Genomic DNA, 21,210 nt, shown 5'->3' on the forward strand with positions numbered 1-21,210 from the left:
ATATATACGTGTGTGTGTGTATACACATAAGCACACATACACAATTTTGAGTCAATCGGTTATAGTATATTCTGCATTACACATTGCATTAAGTTGTTACAAGACTATACAAGCAATTATATATTAAGTATTCGTAATTTTTAACCGAATGTATAATATCTATTGGGCAATAGTGAAATTCCGCAAACTGATGAAACGTTCGTCGATAGCATTTCGTAGTTCATTGATTCTCAAACCATACACTATAGGGTTAGCAATGGAATAAGCTAAAGCCAGAATGAAGCTAATATTAAATATATGAGGGTAAATAGTTTTGTTACAGTCAAGTTTGTCAAAGTAGTCTAAGACGGTAAGCGTGATGATAGGCATCCAACAAACAGTGCATGTGAATATGATGATTGAAAACGTCTTGAGCAGCTTCTTCGAGGTGTTGAATTCTTGCGTTCTGAACTTGCTTACTTTCTTATCATGATTTTTCACAACCAAGTATATCACAGCATATGACACATACACATTAACAAAGATGACCACGTCCCAGATGGACATTATAAACCCAAATTCGTCTTCTTTATGTGTGATAAGCAAAGCGCATGCGAACGAGATGGAGAATCCCCAGATGCAGAAACAAACGAACAGCATTTTCTTCGGCGTGTTAATGTTACGCTTAAAAGGAAAAATAACGACTACCAGAAGTCTCTCTATAGCAACAACCCCAATCGTCTGAATAGAGATGCCAGCGAAAGTTAAACAGACAGTGAACGTGTAAAGGAACATCATTTCTCTTTCTGCTCTGCAAATTGAAACCAATACAATGACAGCAACCGAAAAGAAACTATCAGAGAGCGCCAACGAACCGGTAAAAACGTTATTTCCCTTCTTCCTCAATGTCTTATCCGATACAACAATAACGAATATGCTAACGTTCAATGCAATTGATAATATACAGCTAATGTAGGCTAAAATAGCAGTGTAGTTGTATTTATTATTGAATGTTAGTTGAATCAAAAAGCGATCAATCAACGAAGTATTGCAACCGTCGGTGTCTAATTCTATTGAAAAGTTTGCCGTTTCTTCGTCTGTCTCAAGTTCAACCTCAGCCATGCCTGACATTAATACTATTGAAGAGAAGTACAGGCTTAAGTATCCCAACCGGTGCATTGAAGATGAATGTAGTTAATTAGCTTGATAAAATCAATGTTCACTAAGCAAGAACACGACTAGAAATGCAGGTAGAATACTTTTAACTTTTAACTGTGCATAGACAAAATACAAATCTAAAGTATACCAAGGCTTTCCGCACCAGGAACAGCAATGTAGTTGTTCCGTCTCATCGTCGACAACTGGTAACACATACCATAAATGGGCATTTTTTTTGCACAACGCTTTTGTATAATTCGAGTTTATGCGAATTTAAATAATACTGTACCAATTATTGGAAACATGGTACAACGTTCTCAGTGGTCCTGAAACAAGAATTTTACCTCAAATGTATTACGCCTGCCGAAAAACAAAGTAATCACCTAACTTATACCTATAATTTATAAATGTATACTAATGAATAAAAAAAAAAACTACTAGTACTTTATAGACTAATTTCAATTAGTTAATATACAGCCCCGTACGCAGGATTTTTATTGGGAGGGTCGGAAATGTAGAGAGTAGACCGACTTGGGGGTGGGGGAGTAACGGTGGTGGTTCTAGGTAGTTACATGCCAAAATATTCAATTTTCGATGGTTTTTTATGGTGGCCATTTGAATTCCAAAATAGCTGCCATCCTAGATATATGAAACCATGTATATTGGACTCAAAGAGTCCAATAACATATGCTTAAACACCAAATTTAGCATTTTTGATCAGAGGAGTGTACTTACAAACTAAAATATTCGATTTTTCAGGATATTTATGGCGACCATCTTGAATTTCATAATGACTACCATCCTAGCTTTTTGAAACTAATTTTATTGTATTCAGAGAGCCCAAAATCATATGATTAGATCCAAATTTACCATTTTCCATAGAGGAAATGTGGAATTATACTGAAAAATAATTTTATTACCATTTTTAAGGCGGTTATATTGAGTTTCAATATGGCTGCCATTTTACGTTTTCGAAAACTGTCTCATTGGCTTTAGTGACCATAATAACATATAATTAGACACCAAATTTGCCCTTTTTCATTGGGTATAAGTGAAGTTATGAGCCAATATCATAATTTTGGCGGCCATTTTGAAAATGGCCGCCAAAAAAATATGTTCCGCCCTTTTTTATGGAGGTTCTCCCTCGCTCAATTTCTTATTTATACCCTAGTGATGCTAAATCAGCAGTGAAACCTTGGTCCCAGAAAATGGTCACGGGGCCCGTGATTTTCACTATACTATGCTGCCAATTTTTATAGAATCTATCAGCAGATTTCCTGGAAACTCAGTGAAACTATCAATACCTAGGCACAAAATTTAGTCTAGAGCTAATATATTTCATTTGCCCACAATGAAACTTTAGGGGCATCATGTGGGCTAAGTGTCCTAACTGAGGTGTGACACATTGACACACGTGCACTATGAAGAACCCAGTACATATTTTGAGATGAGTAGGGGGATTACTCCGGTGCACTGGTCCATACAGCCCCTGTTCTGGACAGACGAGAGTAGCTGTTACCGGTTTACCGGCCCACTCAGACACAAAGAGACCCTAAGGGGAGAAGAAATTCTGGCGCCACCCCTGTGCTAGCGCTTCGTAGCTGGAAAGAAAGGCGCTATACATTCCGGGAGCGATATTGACGGAGGAAGTGGCGGAGAAAACTAAGCATTTTGAACAAAATAGGATAACTACAGAAGTCACCATTTAATTATTGTTTATTGTTCTGAACCAAATTTGAAGATTGCTATGTTTTAATTTCTATAAGGACACAGTCACACCGTGACCATTCTTCATATAGCGTATGACAAAATAGGAAACCAAACTGGTAAATCATTTTTTCAAATAGTAAGCTTTGGATGCAAGTTTTTTTTTTTTTTTTTTTTTTTTTTTTTTTTTTTGCAGCAAGTTTGTTCTTCATTAACAGCGCTACCAAACCTGTTTGAGAAAAAAATTCCCAGGGATACTCTTTAACAAATTAAATCACAGGGTCCTTGTATTTTAAACCGATCCATTAATCAGTCTACATACTTGAAATAACGTTACTTTTATTGATGTTGAATGTTAATTTTATCGATTATAACCAACGTATCGAGATGTTTTTTGCAAACCAATTTCAAATTTAGACAGGATAACAAGGTTATCCGTATAATAGACAAGACTATAATCTCTCATTTTCCGCACCTTTAGGCTGTAACGATCAAGAGGAAATAGTCATTAAGAAACTGTAGGTAGCGGTAGCTTTTACTACGAATAAATGGGAATTCCGAACTAAGCAATGCGCATGCGCAGTTACCAAATAACGTCCGTGAATTATCTATAAAAACACAGTGAGCATGCGCTTGGAATGCTAGACAGCCAGTGAGCATGTGCATTGAGTAAGTGACGTTATCGAGCCATGTCGAGCATGCGCAGTTACCAAAAAGAATCTCAGGAACCAAATAGCGGCTGCGAAGACGTCTCAGGAACCAAATAGCGGCTGCGAAAAGGGTATGATTAACAAAAAATCGTCTTAGGAACAAAACAGCGGCTGCGAAGAGGGTATGAAATAGAAACGGGAAAATATGTTATCGATGGAAAATAATGAGAACTTGAGCGGGTCGAAAGCCTCTATTTTGGCTATCTTTACAACCAGTTCATCAGGGGGAATTGTAATTAAATTACCGCAAAAAAACTATATTAGGCTCTATCGTGGTACCTACGTACGTAGACCTATGCATATTGACAATCCCATAAAAAATAACCACAGAAACTGATGATACAACCTGGGCCTACTATTAGCCAAGTAGTAGAGCCAGGGTACTCCACATTTTATGTCCAAAAATACGGTGCCTTACGCTGAAGAGGGTTAGGATTAGGCTAACTATTATCGAGATATCGTACGGTACCCATGTTTCATCGACCCATACAAAATAGCCACACACTGGCAGCAGTAGTAGAAAGACCTAGCCAAGCTAGTGGAGGAGGGGAATGAATACAAATAAATAAAATAATATTAAAATTAATATTATTATTATTAATATTAATAACAATCATGGTAAAAATGGCTCAGTGGTTTTTAATCTGGTTGTTGAACTTGTATATCAGCAGGAGTACAAACAAATACAAACAGTAACAGACCCCATGGATGGCAAAACGAACAAGGGAAAACAACGTAAAAGATTAGGATATGAGATCGATATTTATGGGAAGAGTGAAATAATGCAACACAGCATGAGAAAAAGATTGATTTGGCGTGATGAAGCCTGTGAAGGATAACAACAACGGTGGTCGAGCCTTGAGTCTAGGTGACAGCTTAATTAATCTACCATATAGGATTACAACCCAGACAATCCCAGACGAATATTAGATGACCCACCCTTTGATAATTCCATAATATTCGTTTTATCATTTTTATTATCTTAACGTCAATTTTATTTTTAAAATATCTTTGATTCATATACAGTATTATGCATATTCAGTAAAGAATTAGGCCTATCCTTAACAATAAATAGGCATAGGGCTATATTTATTGATCTTTAGGAAAATACAGTGACAGATTTATTTATTAAACAGCTAACTTAAATAAGATAACAAAATTTACACATAAGATAAATTTGGAAGTAGCTGTATACACAAATTGAATAAGCTACAGACGTTGAGGCGTTTTTTTTATTTATAGAAAATATGTCTTGTTTATAACATCATTGTTATGCAAATTAAATAAATGTATGTTATTTTTTAAGCAAATTTAGTGCAACAAATAAAAAAAAGAGTTGACATAAGTTACTGGTAACTGCAATGTCAACCTAATTGCCTGGATTATTTTTAATCCCTCTTTTTGTCAATAGGCGTTAAAATACGGGTACGCAATTTAGCTTGGAATATTCCTAAATGAAATTTCTTTTTTAATAGCATGGAACTTGTTATTATTGGGATCGCCTAGCTTAAGTATTTATTTATACAAATTCCGTCTGCAGCATATTTCAAATTATTGAACTTTATAAGCCTCAAAGACTTCATCCGATGAAATACTGGAATCTAATATTAAAGTATATTGCTAAATTATTATCAAATTCATGATACTTGTTAGTAGGTAAGAATTAACATGGCAGGTATTATAGATATTTATTAAACCACTAAAATGTCAAAGCTGCTGTTTCCAAGACTAGTTTTTACACTCTGGTATGTTATCGTAATCTGGAAGAACATGAAAATTTCATCTTCAATTGGGTCAGAGATAGGCCTATCTCCCATTATGAATGGAAATTACCGGGATTGGGTCCGGTGGGGGATAGTTTTTACCATTGTGAAGAAGTTTTGTAGTTAATTTTATAATTGTAATCCCGGCCCAGAAACCTTGACTCAGAATTATCGGGATGGTATCCGGGGTGATAGTTTTTTACCATGTTAAGTGATGTAGTTAAGCCTAAACTTGTATTTCGTGGCCCCGGAAACCTTGCCTCAGAAATAGCGGGTTCGTGTCCAGCAGCGGGGGATAGTTTTCCAAAAGCGTTTACTATTTGTATTTTACATTGTATTTTTCTGGTTGCCTACTTGTTTGTTGTTTATTGTCAGTATTATTGCAGGACCATTCGTAAATGTTATATCCTGCATAAATATGTTTTAAGTAAAAAAATAAAATAAAAATAAATGAATCTTCATCAGCCTTGTTTGCAATGTTTTATAGTATCGAGAAAATACATCTGTATCTGTTGTTCTGATTATAAATCATTCAACGAGATACCTGGATAAGCCTTCTGTAATATAAATCAGAAATTGTTATCTTCAGATGATGCATGTTGCCTATAAAGTGTGCATGAGCCCATGATATAATCTATCACTCTACACATTTTACATTTCGGTCCGGTCCACACACCCAGTCTCAAATGGACCAGAGATGGTAGCAAAGTTTGTATAATTGTTATTTTGTTGTGCTGTGTAAAGCGTTTTACCTTTAATGTATTTTAATATTTTGTTTGTATATTTTTTTTTGCAAAATAATGTTATTATTATTATTTAAATATTATTTTAATCATTGTTATTATTTCAAGTATTATTATTATTATTATTATTATTATTATTATTATTATTATTATTATTATTTGGAGTAGGGTATGCACATGTTTACATAATATGCTAACGTGTGTTTTGGTTAATATCATGCAGGTTCAAACTGTTCCAGTTTCCGATAAAATATTTCCTTAAAATTATTTTCTGTTTTATAATTTTTCCCCGTCTCCAAATCATCACGTTCTAAACGCTTGTATTTGACAGTGTGAAAACTTTTCATGATACTTCCTTAATTTGCATATTGACGTTTTGAGAACGCAATGAGTAATTGGTTCATAATAGAGTATTATCGTTGAAGAAAACAATGCTTATGACGTTATTATCGCATGAAGCATAGCTCTTCTTCGAAAAAATTATTTTTCAGCTGTACAAAAAATGTGTAGCCTATCTTTCATTACTCAAGGGGAGTATCAGACCGTTAGACCACAGAGACCTATTGCTGTATAGGCGTTAATCTAATCCCCAGGCACTTTCTTTCATATTATATACCGGTACGTAATTCGTTAGAAGCAATTATGTTCAAGGATACTGCAATTTAAAAGTGGGTCATGGAAGCAATAAACATAATATTTCTATGTTAAGGAGAATTGGGTAGGAAAATGTAAGGGGAAATTAAACCATGTAACCTACTCTGCATAGCAAGTGATTGTAAACATTATGTACACAAATTGATATGATATTATAGAAAAAGTGCTCAAATACTGTTAAAAGCTTTTTTTTTTTTTTTTTAAACAAACTGATTCTGATCAGTCTCATTAAATTTGGAAGCGGCTTGGCGTAGTGGAAATGGTTTGGTTTTCTGAGCTGGAGGCTGGGGTTTCAATCCTTCGCTGTGTATTTCGCGTGTGACCGTAAGACACTTTATCTACATTGCTTCAGTCTGCCCAGCTGTATGAATGGGTACCAGAAAATTACTGGAAGGTAACATGCGGTGTACTAGTGTCCCACCTGGGAAAGCACCACACTCTCATCCAGTTCACTTTACTTGAAACTGGGAATAAGCTTCAGCCTATATGAGCCCCATGGCTCGGTAAGAATTTACTACTTGTCCAAGCTGTTTCTAATGGGTTTTCGTACTAATTGGTTTTTGTCCCTACGAAAATATAAGCTACGTAGTATTACTTTACAAACACACTGAATCTGCAATGCAAACATTATCTCTTCCCGATAGTTAAAGATAAACTGCATAATGGCAACCTCTTGGTAACATTTTCTCTGATTTACAGATTATATACTAAGAAAATCCTAATTATGTATTACGGGCCAACTTAACAGTACATAAAAATATGGAAAGTTCGGTGTGTCGTAAAGTAGCCTCCTAGGCCCAAGACTAAGATTTCCTTACGTACACTAAAGGGCTGTGTCAGGGTAGAGAACCCCCGCTTCGGTATTTTTTTTTTACGTCCAAGGATGTGTTATTATGTTTTCTTTATATATTCTGCTCCTTAAAAGACCCTACTCGTCCGATTTGGGGCAAAATGGAACATGTTGATGAATATTCCTCTAGTGTTGGATCCCTTGCATTAGCTAGTGTGAGCTCATAACTGTTACGCCACTGGGAATGCTATTAGACTATCGAGGGAATATGTTCTGAATATAATAATCTAAACCAAAAACTACAATGCAATTAAGGCATTCTTCAAGAGCTCATCACATACAATACATCTTGCTGTTCAATAACGCGAAATAATGTTAATAATAGAGTGTTAAAAGCCCTCACATGCTTACAACACTTGATGCCTCCTGGTTGCCTTATGTTATTGTATTATTTAGTATAAAACTGCTTTAATGGTTGCATGTTAGCCGTAATCAACTTGCTCATTATAAAGCGCCGATATCCGTTCTGAGGTACACGATTTGCCGTCAATGATGAATGAGTGGTGTAGTGATGTTTGTGAATGGTGGGGATGTTAGAAGCTTTCAACGTACGAGCTTCGGTCAACCCGTATTGATGTGTATGTCTACATTTAAAAGAAAAGAAAGTATATAAATCATGACTCATATTACAAATACAAATATAATTATAAATGCAATATTTTATTATAGAATTTTGAAATAGTTGGTAAAATCAACTGAACTGAGAGTAATATAAATAGACGTTAAATTTGAATTAGCAAATGAATGCAGAAACCCCCATTAGTGACTTATTCAACATAGGCTTTGACTACGATAAAGCGGCCTTTTGGTAAAAGCGCGGCATCTTTGGCCGACAGGCTACGTTTGACATCCCCGGATGGAGGCGGACTCTTTACTGTAACATCCTGCAATAAAAAAAACGTTGTTTTAAAAATTCATCAAGATAGTTGGTAAAATAGAATACACCTATCGGTACATTGAATGAGTATCAGTGAATATGAGTAATTAGTTGGGGTTTTTTTTTCGATTAGTGTCTTATTGAAAGTTACTTATGAAATTATTTTAAAGGGCAATTCAAAGTTTCACAAAAATGTCTGAGGTTTATTTATGTTTGCTGTCATTATACTTTTAATATCATAACACTTAGCATATCGACCTCATTTGATGTATGTCTGTTGAAGTTGATCGGTACGACAGGTGATTCATAGTTTACTGTTTCTTGGCATTCGGATTCCATTACCTGGAGATAGAGACAAAGTCGTCAGTTTAACTTGCATTTTTTAGAAAAAAAATAACCACTTTAATGGCAAACAGTACAATACGACAACATTATTAACAAATTAATTTCTCTCAGTAGATTGTCTCAGCCTATATAACGTATATCAGTAAACCAACTAATCAATATTTCTTTTTATTTCGGAATTAATTATACAAAAAAAAAACCAAAAAAAAAAAAAAAACACTGCATATACCATAGGACTCCCACGAGATATGATTCATTGTAGAGAGGAAAAATGGAAAAATGCCTATATTTAATAAAGTGGGATACGTTGTACCAGTATGTCCAGTATACCTGTTTTGTTGACGTTATCATTGTTCATTCTGTTATAGTACCATTGATACTAAATGATTATATTTTGGTTTAAAATAACAATTTTGATTTCCTACCGTGTTAGTTTTCAGATGAAATGGGAAGTATTGGTTGTTGGCAGCAGGTCGGGTCAATAGAAGAAATACCACGTGTCCATAAAAGATGGCAGTCATTTCGAGTCCGCTGACAATTTTGGCTCTGAAGAAAAACAAAACCGACTGTTTGGTACCTTCTAATAATAAACCCATTACTCTATTAGTAACCCCACTATCACCAAACTAAAGACAAAATGACATTCAAATCAACATTTTTGTCGCTTTAAAGCAAGATTTATTCTTTAAAATAGACATTATCACATATTGCGCCGTTGATGCTCCTTTTGTTTAACTTACTTATTGGTAATTTTCCTTAATGAAGAGCACTGTTCTAATTTTAATTCAAAATAAGGATATTTCAATATAACTTTTGATATTTCAATGATCATTATTTTTCTGAGTTCTTTATTTCTATAAATTGCGGACGCGAAAAGCTGGGTTTACTATTTTCAAGTGCCTACATTAAGCTTAGTATCCACTACTCTAATATCCGGTACTCTAACAGTAACCCATCCTAAAATACAATCAAGTAACCTAGGGTTATTATTAAAAGTTTCAGGGTACAGTAAGTATTAGTCTTGACTTCCCAATACTCTGATAAAATGTCAGCAAGTCAGTTTAGTTCAATAAAACATTGTTAAATTATTACCGCTTCCATTTTGCAATGAATTCATTAGACATCCAGATGGTGATGGGACCAGCGAGGAACCATGTTGTAAATATGGCAATGAATGGTATGTAGAACACAGCTTTACTACGATTATGTTTGATGGTGAAGAAACAAGCGTAGTACATCCAAACCAGTCCTGAAATATAAACGTTCCGTCACTAGTTAAACACTTAAATCATTACAGTATTTTCTCTCAATTTATGAGCTTTATAGTTCCCTTTTTTAATGTAATACTTATGCTTTTTAATGTTCAATTGGTTGATGAGTTGGTAATGCAGATATTAAGTTTTCGCCGAAATATTGGTGTCTATTTGACAGTTTAGTTGTTTAATTTTATGTACTGTAGATCCACTGACGCGCATGCTTGATTTATTAATTGCTTTAGATATGTACCCGATATCTTTGAAACTGTTGAATCAATTGAATAAATAAATAAATAAATGTGCGAATGAAAGAATTAATTAATAGATGAAGGAGGGGACGGAATATTGAAAGAAAGAAAGAAAAAGAAAGGAGAAAAGGAAGGAAGGAAAGATGGAAAGAAGGATCGGAAAGGAAAAGGGGAGGATGAATGAATGAATGAATGAATGAATGGACAAACGGATGAATGAACGAAAGAATGAATGAATGAATGAATGAATGAATAAATAAATATAAGTCTGAATATTGAATATATTGAAACTAAATAATTACCAATAAAATGCATTATGACAATTCCAAATCCGGCAAACGAGTCGTACTTGTTAACAACATCTCGTGGGTCATAGAACAGTTGCTGCATGGCGTAAAGTCCAAAGTAAGCAAAGAAGTAAAAGCAAGTGAAGACTGCAATCTTAAGACTCGTGATTGGTCTCAAGCGAGCACTGCAAATGACAAGAAAATATACAAGTTATGTCCGTTTTATTTGTAACTAATGTTTTCACTAACTAACTTATTGGTTTATCTTTCAGTTAGTCGGGTACTGATGCTCCTCTTGGATATGACGCTTTGTTTAGAAAGGAAAAATTCTAATTAAGATAATTATCACTAAAAAATATTAAACCGCATCCATATTTATATATGCGACTGAAGCTCTCAGAAATTGTATTCAAAACTAATAACTCATAGTGTCGAAACAAGAGCGCTCCCTGTGACCCCCAGTGCCTTAGTTTACTTACTGGACCGGTAAGTATTTGGGTCCCATTCCGCCTATGCTTACATATGATTTTTATCTTATCTTACTCACCGAGTTACAGTGTATCCTTTAGCAACCAGGATAAGTAACAGAACAAAGAGAAGTGTTGATGAGGATGAAATCATTTCGCCTAGAAAGGAATAACGAACGATTTTAGTTACCGGTACCTTAATAAGTTCTAATCTTGTTACATTTATTGTAGCAAAAATCAATTCTATATACATTTCTAATCGTGTTGATGCTAAGGCCTATTCTATGCTCAACAACCAACTTACCAAGTTTTCGTAGACGTTCAAATCCAACACCATTGCTGGCGTATTTTCCTAAAGCAATTGTCTGGAAGAAAAGGCTAATGGTCTGCAGGCAACACGAATAGCAGAACAGTCGATAGATGGCGTTTAACATTCGACGCTGAAACATCAGCTCTGTAAAACAAAATAATTATGGGGCTCAAACATGTAAAGAACCGTCACGGTAAAAAAAATTATTCGGTTTCCGTTTTTTTTTAAAAACAATTATAATATTTTAACTTACTTCTGCATTTCAGAAGGCATCCGCAAATTACCAGGTAAAGACCAAGAAACGTTATGTCGGTTTGGAGGATGTCTGTTGGCAGTAAATGATATAATAATAATAATAATAATAATAATAATAATAATAATAATAATAATAATAATAATAATAATATAATTATCTAAAATAAGTTAAGTAACTCTGTTAGTTTAAAATATGTTAAAATATATAGAATTCAAAATGAGTTATTAAAAATTTTAATTTACATTTTGGGGTAAATGAAATTATATATAATTATTATTATTATTCAGTCTCATTTAGAATTGTAAATCACAAAAAAAAAACAAAAAAAACAACAACAAAAAACCTGTAGAGACTTACATCGTTCGTCAGCTGAGAAGTGGTTGTCAAAAGCTGTTTCGCCATTAATCAAATCAATGTTGTACTTAAAGTTGTTAATTCCGTCTCCACCACAATGTGCGATTGCAATGTACCACCAACGTTCTTTTTTGACGTCAAAGTGACGTTTACCGTGACAATAAAATTCCTGAAATATACAAATAGTTTAGGGAACGTTTTGAGTACAAAACTAAAATTTTATTATAACGTTATTACAACGCAAAATATGTTATGTTAATTTATTAAGATATGTTATGTTAATTTATTTAAGTTTAAAGACGACTGAAGCCCAGAATTGCTTATTACAATGTAGTCTACTTCTGCTTACTATCTTACCTCTTCTCCGCTGTTATTGTTGATTCGGATCTCACAGTTCTGTGACGTACTAAGGGTCACTTTGCCATTGTGGTGACTAGGAATTAATTCTTTCTTATCAAAGCAATCCTGGAAAAATATCAGTGATGAGAATTATAATTTAAATTAATGGAATTAATTTAGTAAAATTCACGACTTATTGCAGAATGTAAAGGCAACAGTAATTGCCAAAATCAAGGCTATTTCTGACAAGGACTTCTGTTATAGTGATTAGCCAATAGCCTAGCGCATAAGCATGTTTATCATCTCCCAATGACAATTGCGTCGAAACATGCCAGGTTTTAATTCAGTTCAATTAATTCATTTATTTTATAGATGACATAAAATGCACAATACATACTAAAATTAACTAACTACACCAGTGATCGCTGAAAATCACTACAGTGTATAATGATATCACTCCTTTCAGTGCAAGACAAAATTAAATAAGACGGAGAAAGCTTAGGACAACCACAAAGACAAAGATCAGTGACTTCTATTGGTTGGCAGTGCATCCCAAATTTAAATACTTGGAAAGGAAATACAAGCTGAATGGTAAAATGCATTTGTACTCAAACTCATATTAAGTAAAACTAGAGCCTATTCTACGAAAAGTGGGAGGGGCATCAATGCACCATCAACCAGAAAATCCGCAGGGACACTTTATTACAAATTGAATTTCAAGAAACTGAAGCCTGGTATGTTAATAAAGTTTGATTGGAAAAAAACCCTGTTGTATGCCAATATTTAGTCATGATGTGCCTATGATCATGATAAGATATCATCATGACCATAATTTAGGCATTCATATGTTTTTTGTCTGAAATAAAATATAGTCTGGACAGCTGGGCTTTATAGGTACTAACAGTACTTACCAGTTGATCCTCATGTTCTCTTAAGTATGGCCACTGATCCGGCTCGTCATTGAAGATGAGCATTTGATAGCAGCATTCGGTCTACAAAATAATATAAAACACATTCAGTTCTGGGGCGGGTGAGTTCTATAGTCCACACCAAATCAGCGCCACCATGGCACTAAGGTGCGAAAAGTTTGAGAATATATGGATCTCAAAGTACCCGAAAATTTCAATCTCGTACGTTAAAAATCTTACCGGTAATATTTTCATAAGCAATACAGCAATTATTTTTCTTAATATAATTTAAGTGGGTGCGATCGCACCGTCTGGGGCATCACCTGCATCTGCCATAGTAGTAGATAGGGTTTTGGAAAGAACTTACTTTGAACATTGAGAAAGATACAAAATTTAATATTTCTTTAACATAAAAAGTAAATACCGCATCTTCTTACCGTTGGGTAAGTGAAAGTGTAATCCATCTTGCCATATTCATCGGGTTGGAAGACAAAGCGAGTCAAAAACACAAAATCCTACAATCATTGAAAGTCACACCATTATTAAAATTATAATTATCAACTCTTGATGTAAATTGCTTTTAGTGTTATATCTCTGTCTGTGCTAGGCTTATATCTATTTTTATATTTACGTAAATTTATATTTATGTAATTGTTCATGTTAGTTTAAAACAAATCTTTGTATTAGTTCAGACATTATTGATCATATATATTGTTTCTTGTACATATATAACCTGCCATAATCTTAATTAGTATTAGGCTTATGCCTTTTTCTATTTCGACTAATCTTCATCATTACACAAGGATATTACTTTACTATTAAATATGTCAAAGTTTAGGAAGAGCAGTACTACAATACCAATAATATGTGATTTTTCTATCGATGGTTTTAAGGTTGAATAGTAACAGAGAATTGAGTAAAATATATAGATTGTAGTTGTAAGCCTATCTCATCTAATACAAAACAATATTTTGGTATTAGTTACATGGGCAGAGTTAATAACGCCGTCCACATGTTTAGCAGTCGTCGTCGGTAAGATCAGAGTAAACACTATCACCAGTATTGCATAAATTGTCATGTCTTTGTTACTGGTAGTATTTACGAAAACGTTCGATTGAGTAAAATATAATCAGTGATACGAAGTGCTCAGTCAGTAGTAAAGCAAAATTTCTGGGGAAACCTCTAAACATTGAGGTATTTATACCTTTTCGCTGTCAAATCGAATGTTTATGTTCCATAGTTGCTAGGTAAGAACAATAAAAAAATTATGACGTGTACTGCACGCGTTGACAACTGCGCATCATACGCGTGTGCTCATGGCGGATGTCGGAACTTGCAGCAGTTTTAAACGTCAAGCGTCCAAGTCTTGAACTTTTAAAAACAACATTATGAAAACTTGATGCCTAATTTTCACTGAAATAAATCGACATTAGTTCAAGTACTATTTCAACTATATATACTATTCATTTCGGTTCTATGGCTTAGACCTATTCGTAGGAGGTATGGATGTAACATTACTTGAAGATGTAAACTTAGTTGTTATGAACGCGTTTGTATATATCCAAAGAGTATAAATAGAACAAGAGAGCAAAGTCCCGTTCGTAAAAACGTCACGCCTGTGTAGGACGCCCACTTACGGTTGTATATTCTTTTTATTACCCAGTGCAGCGCTGCGCAGCGCGGTAGAAGTACGCCCGCTATAAACTCAGTAAGCAGAAAACAAAGATCTTATAAACACAAGATAGCGTTCTCCGCGATTTACGCGTGCAAATTCTGTAATAAGGCATGAATGGCGCCCTCTTGCTAAATTGGAAACTTTTGACCCTTGACCGCTCGATTTTACCATTAGGGTATCAATCCTGTGAACAGCAGAACAGGAACCATCTCAGATCCATGGCAACAGATAGGACGCCCTCTTTCAAAGCTGATTACTTTTTCTCGTTGGTATAATAGCGCATGAATGGCGCCCTCTTGCTAAATTGGAAACTTTTGAACCTTGACCGACGCTTCTATTTGACAAAAGTACAGTATCTTGTGGAGAACAGATAAACAGACAAACCTACCGTGCGCGGTGGAGTACTGGGTAATAAACATAGAGATATAATAACAATAATAGCTCTATGGTAATAAAACATATACAAGCGTTAGTTGGCGTTCTACACTAGCTGCGTAGAGCGTGTCGTTTTTTTACGCTCTCAATGAGCGTTGTTGGCTCTCTTGTTCTATTTATACTCTTTGATATATCTAGCAAATCAGAAAAGGGTGAAGGTACGCCAGCGCAAACGCAAAGTTACAGCGTGCGCTCAATACTTTCTGGTAGTTTTGGTAACAAACAAATGATGTAGGTGGCGCTATCCACTTCCACTTTAAAACCATTAAACATTTTTATTAAGTTTTATTATATTACGGTATGTAATTTCACTGTTCCCTGATTATAACCAAACTACCTGGATGAATAATGATATTCACAAAAGTACCCATCAGTTTAGAGTGTCATTCATATGTATATGTATTTATTATATAGTATACTGTATAAGGTCCCCCGAACTTAAATACCATTCTTTTCTTTGATGAATTAGAAATCCATTACGAATATCAAATTTTAACAACAAATTTTATAAACCCCGTTAATTATATTATTGCGAGTAAAGTTTTCGAAGAACAATGTAAATTATTTTTAACAACTGCATGGAAAGAATGAAACGAAATATATAATACTATTTCATTGCATGACTGAATTGAATAAATATGCAATACTTAGGTCTACTTACTCTTTAAGTTTATACTGATTTTGCTATTGTTTACGGTTGTGCCTCTGTTATGAGAAGCAATAAAGTTACTTACTTACTTAGTGTAAATAACCTACATATAGTAAGATGATAAAATAAGACATAACATTGTTTTGAAGTGTACATTTTATTCAAGACTGAGTTTAGAGTTACAATCTAGTAAAAATTTAGGCCTATATTGTATAGACGGTAAATAGTAGAAACGAATAAAGAAGGTTAACAGAGTGCATGTATCATGTAGAAGGCTCTCGACGACAGAGCTTGGTATTGACATTGCAATTGCTAATCAGTGATAGAGGGCGATTTTCAGAGCTGACTAATGATCAAAGATACTAGAACACAAGATAGAGTTCTCCAACAGGACGCACATCTCCGCTCTCGAACATAGCGCGTACGTACAGTCCTTTGATCTTACTGTGGCATCGACAATCCGATACTATTTGCGAGTACAGCCGTCAATTATATTAGTCTATGCATGCCATACGTTTTCAGTGGTGTTAGTTGCAATTTTATTAATTTTGGTTGCTGTACTTCGCAATGTCTGTTACATCTGATTTCTTTTGACCGCGAGCTTGTTAAATCCTTCTATAAACTGCAATTTGATTTGTGAAAATTGACCAAGAAAATGAAAAGTTATAGCAATTTAAAGTTTACAAATTTTATAAAATTTCATGTTCTTATGTAACATTAAACTGTCATTTTGACAATGTTGGACTAAGGTTCACAAAACGAACATTTGAGTAGATACAGAACATTTATTAATTTTTTCTGCGAAGTGAGTCTCATGAACGACAATTCACCACAATATCGGTAAAATTAATGTTGAAATGAGGAATATAATTTCAGTCTAATGTTAGTGCAAAATATCATTAGGCCTTTGTAATCACCACACGACGCGCGATTATCATGGCAGCTAACACGCGCGTGGGTAAATCGTCACGTACACTGACGGTTTATGGTCTGGTTGCTATGGTTTTTGTGACGTTTTATAACCTTTGATGTCCCGAGATGAGCGTCCTTCTGTTTAATTGCCTTGGTTCTCCCATAGAGCTATTAAACAACTAGAGAGCCGAAGCAATGCAGAGTTATGTATGTGTACCATCCAAGATGGTCGTCGTAGTAAAGCGCCGCCTTCAGGTTTAGTATAAATATTATTACCATAAATAAGCCCTCTGACTGACTATTATTTTATTAATGATAATAAGTAATGGTAATAACAAATTATTAAACTATCGTAGCCAAGACGAGGCCAAGTGCAGCATCTTTTTCAAAGATAATGATAATTAAAATCGTGTACATTACACCCATACACCGCAACGCTCGAGTTTCAAACATAGGCCTACGGGTAACTAGCTGTACCAAGGACTTATAACTGTTTTACCAGGATAGGAAACTGGCTGGTTTAAGCCGTCTAACTTGAATTAGCCTTATGTTCGGTATTGTTATGCTAATGAGCCAGATAAGCACAATCTGCACATGCTCAGAAAAACAAAACTTTCCTTATCCACTGCGGCCCGCACTGCGTATCGGCTTGGCGTACAGCTATGCCTAGCCAAGAATTACGGTACGGTAAAACAAGCAAAATAAGGGTACTAATTCACTTGGCATGCAAATCAATCATACTTACACACTTAAGAACAAACTAATGTACCAATAAAATCATCTGCTATTTAAGATACAAGGCGAGTATGTTCACAAATTTGATTTTAAATTGATGTGAATTTGTTTTGTAGTATTACAATGAACATCACATAAGCTAGCATAGGCCATGTCTAACCGCTTATAAAAATGCAGAAAAAAGACCCAAAACAAATTAGAATGAAGTTATCAACTAAATAGTGCATTAAAATTATTCATATACTTACTACTTACTTATATAAAATTAAAACGCAAATTTTTTATTTTAATACGCCTTTTCTTTGTTTACCGTACCGTTATCCTTGGTAGGCCTAGCTGTACGCCTAGCTGAACTTTCTGTGTAAATTGAGGGCGCAATTGTAAATGATGGCGCTTAGGCGAAATTTGATTGGCTAAATCTATGGCAGCCATCTTGGATGGTACACACACACACACACACACACACACACACACACACACACACACACACAGCTCTGCGTATTTCGAACATCGAATACATTGCAGTTAGCGCTCTAGTATTCTTATTATATCTCTACGGGAAAAAAACTGTTCCACCGAAATGTACCAATAAAATCATCTGCTATTTAAGATACAATGCGAGTATGTTCACAAATTTGATTTTAAATTGATGTGAATTTGTTTTGTAGTATTACAATGAACATCACACAGCTAGCATAGGCCATGTCTAACCGCTTATAAAAATGCAGAAAAAAGACCCAAAACAAATTAGAATGAAGTTATGAACTAACTAGTGCATTAAAATTATTCATATACTTACTACTTACTTATATAAAATTAAAATGTATTGCTCACAAACGCAATTTTTTTTTTAAATACGCCTTTTCTTTACCCACGCACGTGTTAGCTGCCATGATAATCGCGCGTCGTGCGGTGATTACAAAGGCCTAATGATATTTTGCACTAACGTTAGACTGAAATTTTTTTTTTTTTTAATTATTTAATTCTCAACCAACAGAGATAAGAACCTCCACTAACAGGTTGGAGAAAAACATATACACATAGAAAGAGACAAATAATAACTAACATCAAACAACCTTACTAATTTTAAGCTTAAACGAGGATAAACTATCATAAAAAATATCAATTTCATCAGAACAACTTAAATTATTATATGTAACAGCTAATCTTTGCAAGTTCTTGCATATTTAATTTATAACGGAACAGAATTGGTTTTTTTCTTAAGAGTAATGGACATAAATTTACATTTCTGAATGTTAAGGGTGAGCCCCCAGGTTCTGGCCCAATCAGCGAGGTGACTTGCGTCCTCCTGAAGTTGAACTGCTTCCTGAACAGACGAAATTATTTTAAAAAGCTTAACGTCATCAGCAAATAAAAGTGAGTTTGAATAATTCAATTGCAACGGAAGATCATTTATAAATAAATTGAATTATATTCCTCATTTCAACATTAATTTTACCGATATTGTGGTGTATTGTCGTTCATGAGACATGAAATTTTATAAAATTCGTAAACTTTAAATTGCTATAACTTTTCATTTTCTTGGTCAATTCACAAATCAAGTATGGTGGGAATACAAACAATGGGCTGGATCTAAAAAAACTTCTGCCATCGTTACATAACTGTGAATACATAAACCTCCTTTTGCGGAGGTTGAAATCATTTCCATTATCCATAAGATACATGTAAGTAGGCATAAATAAATCAAAACAATAAAATGACAGACACAGAAGCGCAGAGTCGCAGTGATAAAGTTTTCATCCATTAGTGGAAAAAGAAGGGCGCCATGTGCGTCGGGACATACCTAGCAACTGAAGGGCGCCCTATACGTCTGGACCAAGTATAGAAAACTTGCATTATAAAAAGAGAAGGGCGCCGTGTACGTCTGGACCAATTTCCGCCTCATTTTTGCTATGCGAGTGCTCTATTTGTATATTAATAATGCTGACAACATCGTCACACTCACTAGCGAACACATACGTACAGCCAAGATAAAAGTGTTTGTATCAGTTAAACTGGTAAATTATGCTTTACATAGGATGGATACGATTTATTAATAATTGAAGACCGGTCGATTAACGGAATCAATGATCCATCCAAGCAATAACATGGTACCTTTTTCTTGGCTTTTCTAAGCCCTAAGCCTAGGCTACCCCATGTTACTTGTTCAGTTCAGGCCTAGAACTTTCAACCAATCAAAATGTTGTTGGGTCGCACGGGCCTTCTACGCACGTCTAGAGTATAGGCCCAGGACCTAGCCCTCCTAGAGGCCTCGCCTAGGGGTCTAGGTAGCTAGGCCTAGTTAGTAGTACTGCTAGGCCATAGACAAGAGTGTGGCTTAGGTAGGGCAGGGTCTACCCTTAGTTAGTCAAATAATGATGTCACACACACGCTTCATTCAATTCAAGTGTAGAGCCTAGGCATAATATAGGCCTAGGCTAGGCATAGCCGAGGTCACTGTTTGATGGGCTGAATTTTTCATTATGCCTGATTATGGTGACCAAGGAAGGAAGGCAAAGGAGGCGTACCCCCTAATTAGAGACAAAAGCTGTTAAAGACGTGACTAAAATCCCTGTCACAAAAGTCATTTTTAATTGGAGGGAGACTTATAGAGTATATTATACAAAAAAATAGAAGAAAAACACAGAATTATAAAGAAATAAAGTGTGCTAAAGGCCCAAGCCTAATAATAATGCAGAAATTTGTAACACACCTTTTTCCATGGTAAAATGTCACAAATCAACTTAAAATTAATAGGATGATTATTAATCCTAATCCCTTCATACATTTCTAGAAACATAACAAAATAGTGTATACATTTTGCCATGGCTTACAAGTCAAATCTATTTATATGCTCGGACAGTGTAGTTACCATGGTGACTGACAAGAATGACATTTTAAAAGTGACAGTGAAACAGGAAGCCTGCTAACGAAATCATCTTAGTTTGATATATTTACTAATGAAACCATATCAACACAGGCCTATCTACACCCACTCAATGTTATTTACATAATACCGATATTTATTATTAATTTACAGGCATTTCGTATCAGAAAGATAATCCTTGAGAGAAGAATTTTTTTGTTTGGAATGGTGTCCTTATCAACAGTAATTTGACATCACAAGTGTTTTTAACAGATCTGGAAGATTGCATCGTAGAGAAGGTAAAAACTTAACAGAACTATTTTAGTCTGAATGACTTGCTTGAGCTATAGAATGGGAAATTAGTGTTTCCTGATAGTCTGAGCTCGGACACTGATAGCTAGAAGGTAATATGTGCTTCTGTTTTGAAAGATATTCTTAATCTAATATCTAAGGGCTTCTTTCATAAAAAGATAGGCCTATAGCTTGTAAACTTTTACACTTATTTTTTCATGATTCACTTTTGTGGTTTAGGATTATCTAAAAACAAAATATATTTTTAAATATGAGTGATTATACAGTATGTATAATAATAATTTTTCAAATTATCAAAGATATTACTCTTTCAGTGTATTGTGTTAAATTTTTTGCTATTCCAGAGAGCAAGCCCATCTATATTACCATTAGTTTTAATGTTAATTTTGTATACTGGTAGAATAATTTTAAAAAT

General features: G+C 34.6%; 3 protein-coding genes across 3 annotated transcripts in view; 1 reads left to right on the plus strand and 2 right to left on the minus strand.

Annotated features, from left to right (window-relative positions):
• Positions 1 to 159: 159 nt before the first annotated feature.
• Positions 160 to 1,101, minus strand: LOC117108742 (G-protein coupled receptor GRL101-like). The gene has a single exon (XM_033250872.1). The coding sequence runs from the start codon at positions 1,099 to 1,101 to the stop codon at positions 160 to 162; it is 942 nt and encodes a 313-aa protein (XP_033106763.1).
• A 7,792-nt stretch (positions 1,102 to 8,893) lies between these two features.
• On the minus strand, positions 8,894 to 14,289 carry LOC117108743 (transmembrane protein 145-like). The gene is made up of 12 exons (XM_033250873.1): positions 14,197 to 14,289; positions 13,649 to 13,726; positions 13,215 to 13,295; positions 12,322 to 12,429; positions 11,968 to 12,133; positions 11,608 to 11,679; positions 11,349 to 11,498; positions 11,125 to 11,203; positions 10,593 to 10,762; positions 9,879 to 10,035; positions 9,212 to 9,332; positions 8,894 to 8,911 (listed from the first exon to the last, which is right to left on the minus strand). Exons 1-12 carry the CDS (start codon positions 14,287 to 14,289, stop codon positions 8,894 to 8,896), a joined length of 1,293 nt encoding a protein of 430 aa, XP_033106764.1.
• A 5,255-nt stretch (positions 14,290 to 19,544) lies between these two features.
• LOC117108722 overlaps positions 19,545 to 21,210 on the plus strand; it is a 54,502-nt gene continuing 52,836 nt past the window's right edge. The window contains exons 1-2 of the mRNA XM_033250846.1: positions 19,545 to 19,728; positions 20,658 to 20,782. The gene's annotated coding sequence lies outside the window, so the exon portion shown is untranslated. The remainder of the gene's footprint in view (positions 19,729 to 20,657; positions 20,783 to 21,210) is intronic.

This window comes from Anneissia japonica, unplaced genomic scaffold (assembly GCF_011630105.1).
Source record: "Anneissia japonica isolate Jap-2015-1 unplaced genomic scaffold, ASM1163010v1 scaffold128_len593404_cov183, whole genome shotgun sequence".
In the NCBI taxonomy this organism is placed as follows: Eukaryota; Metazoa; Echinodermata; class Crinoidea; order Comatulida; family Comatulidae; genus Anneissia; species Anneissia japonica.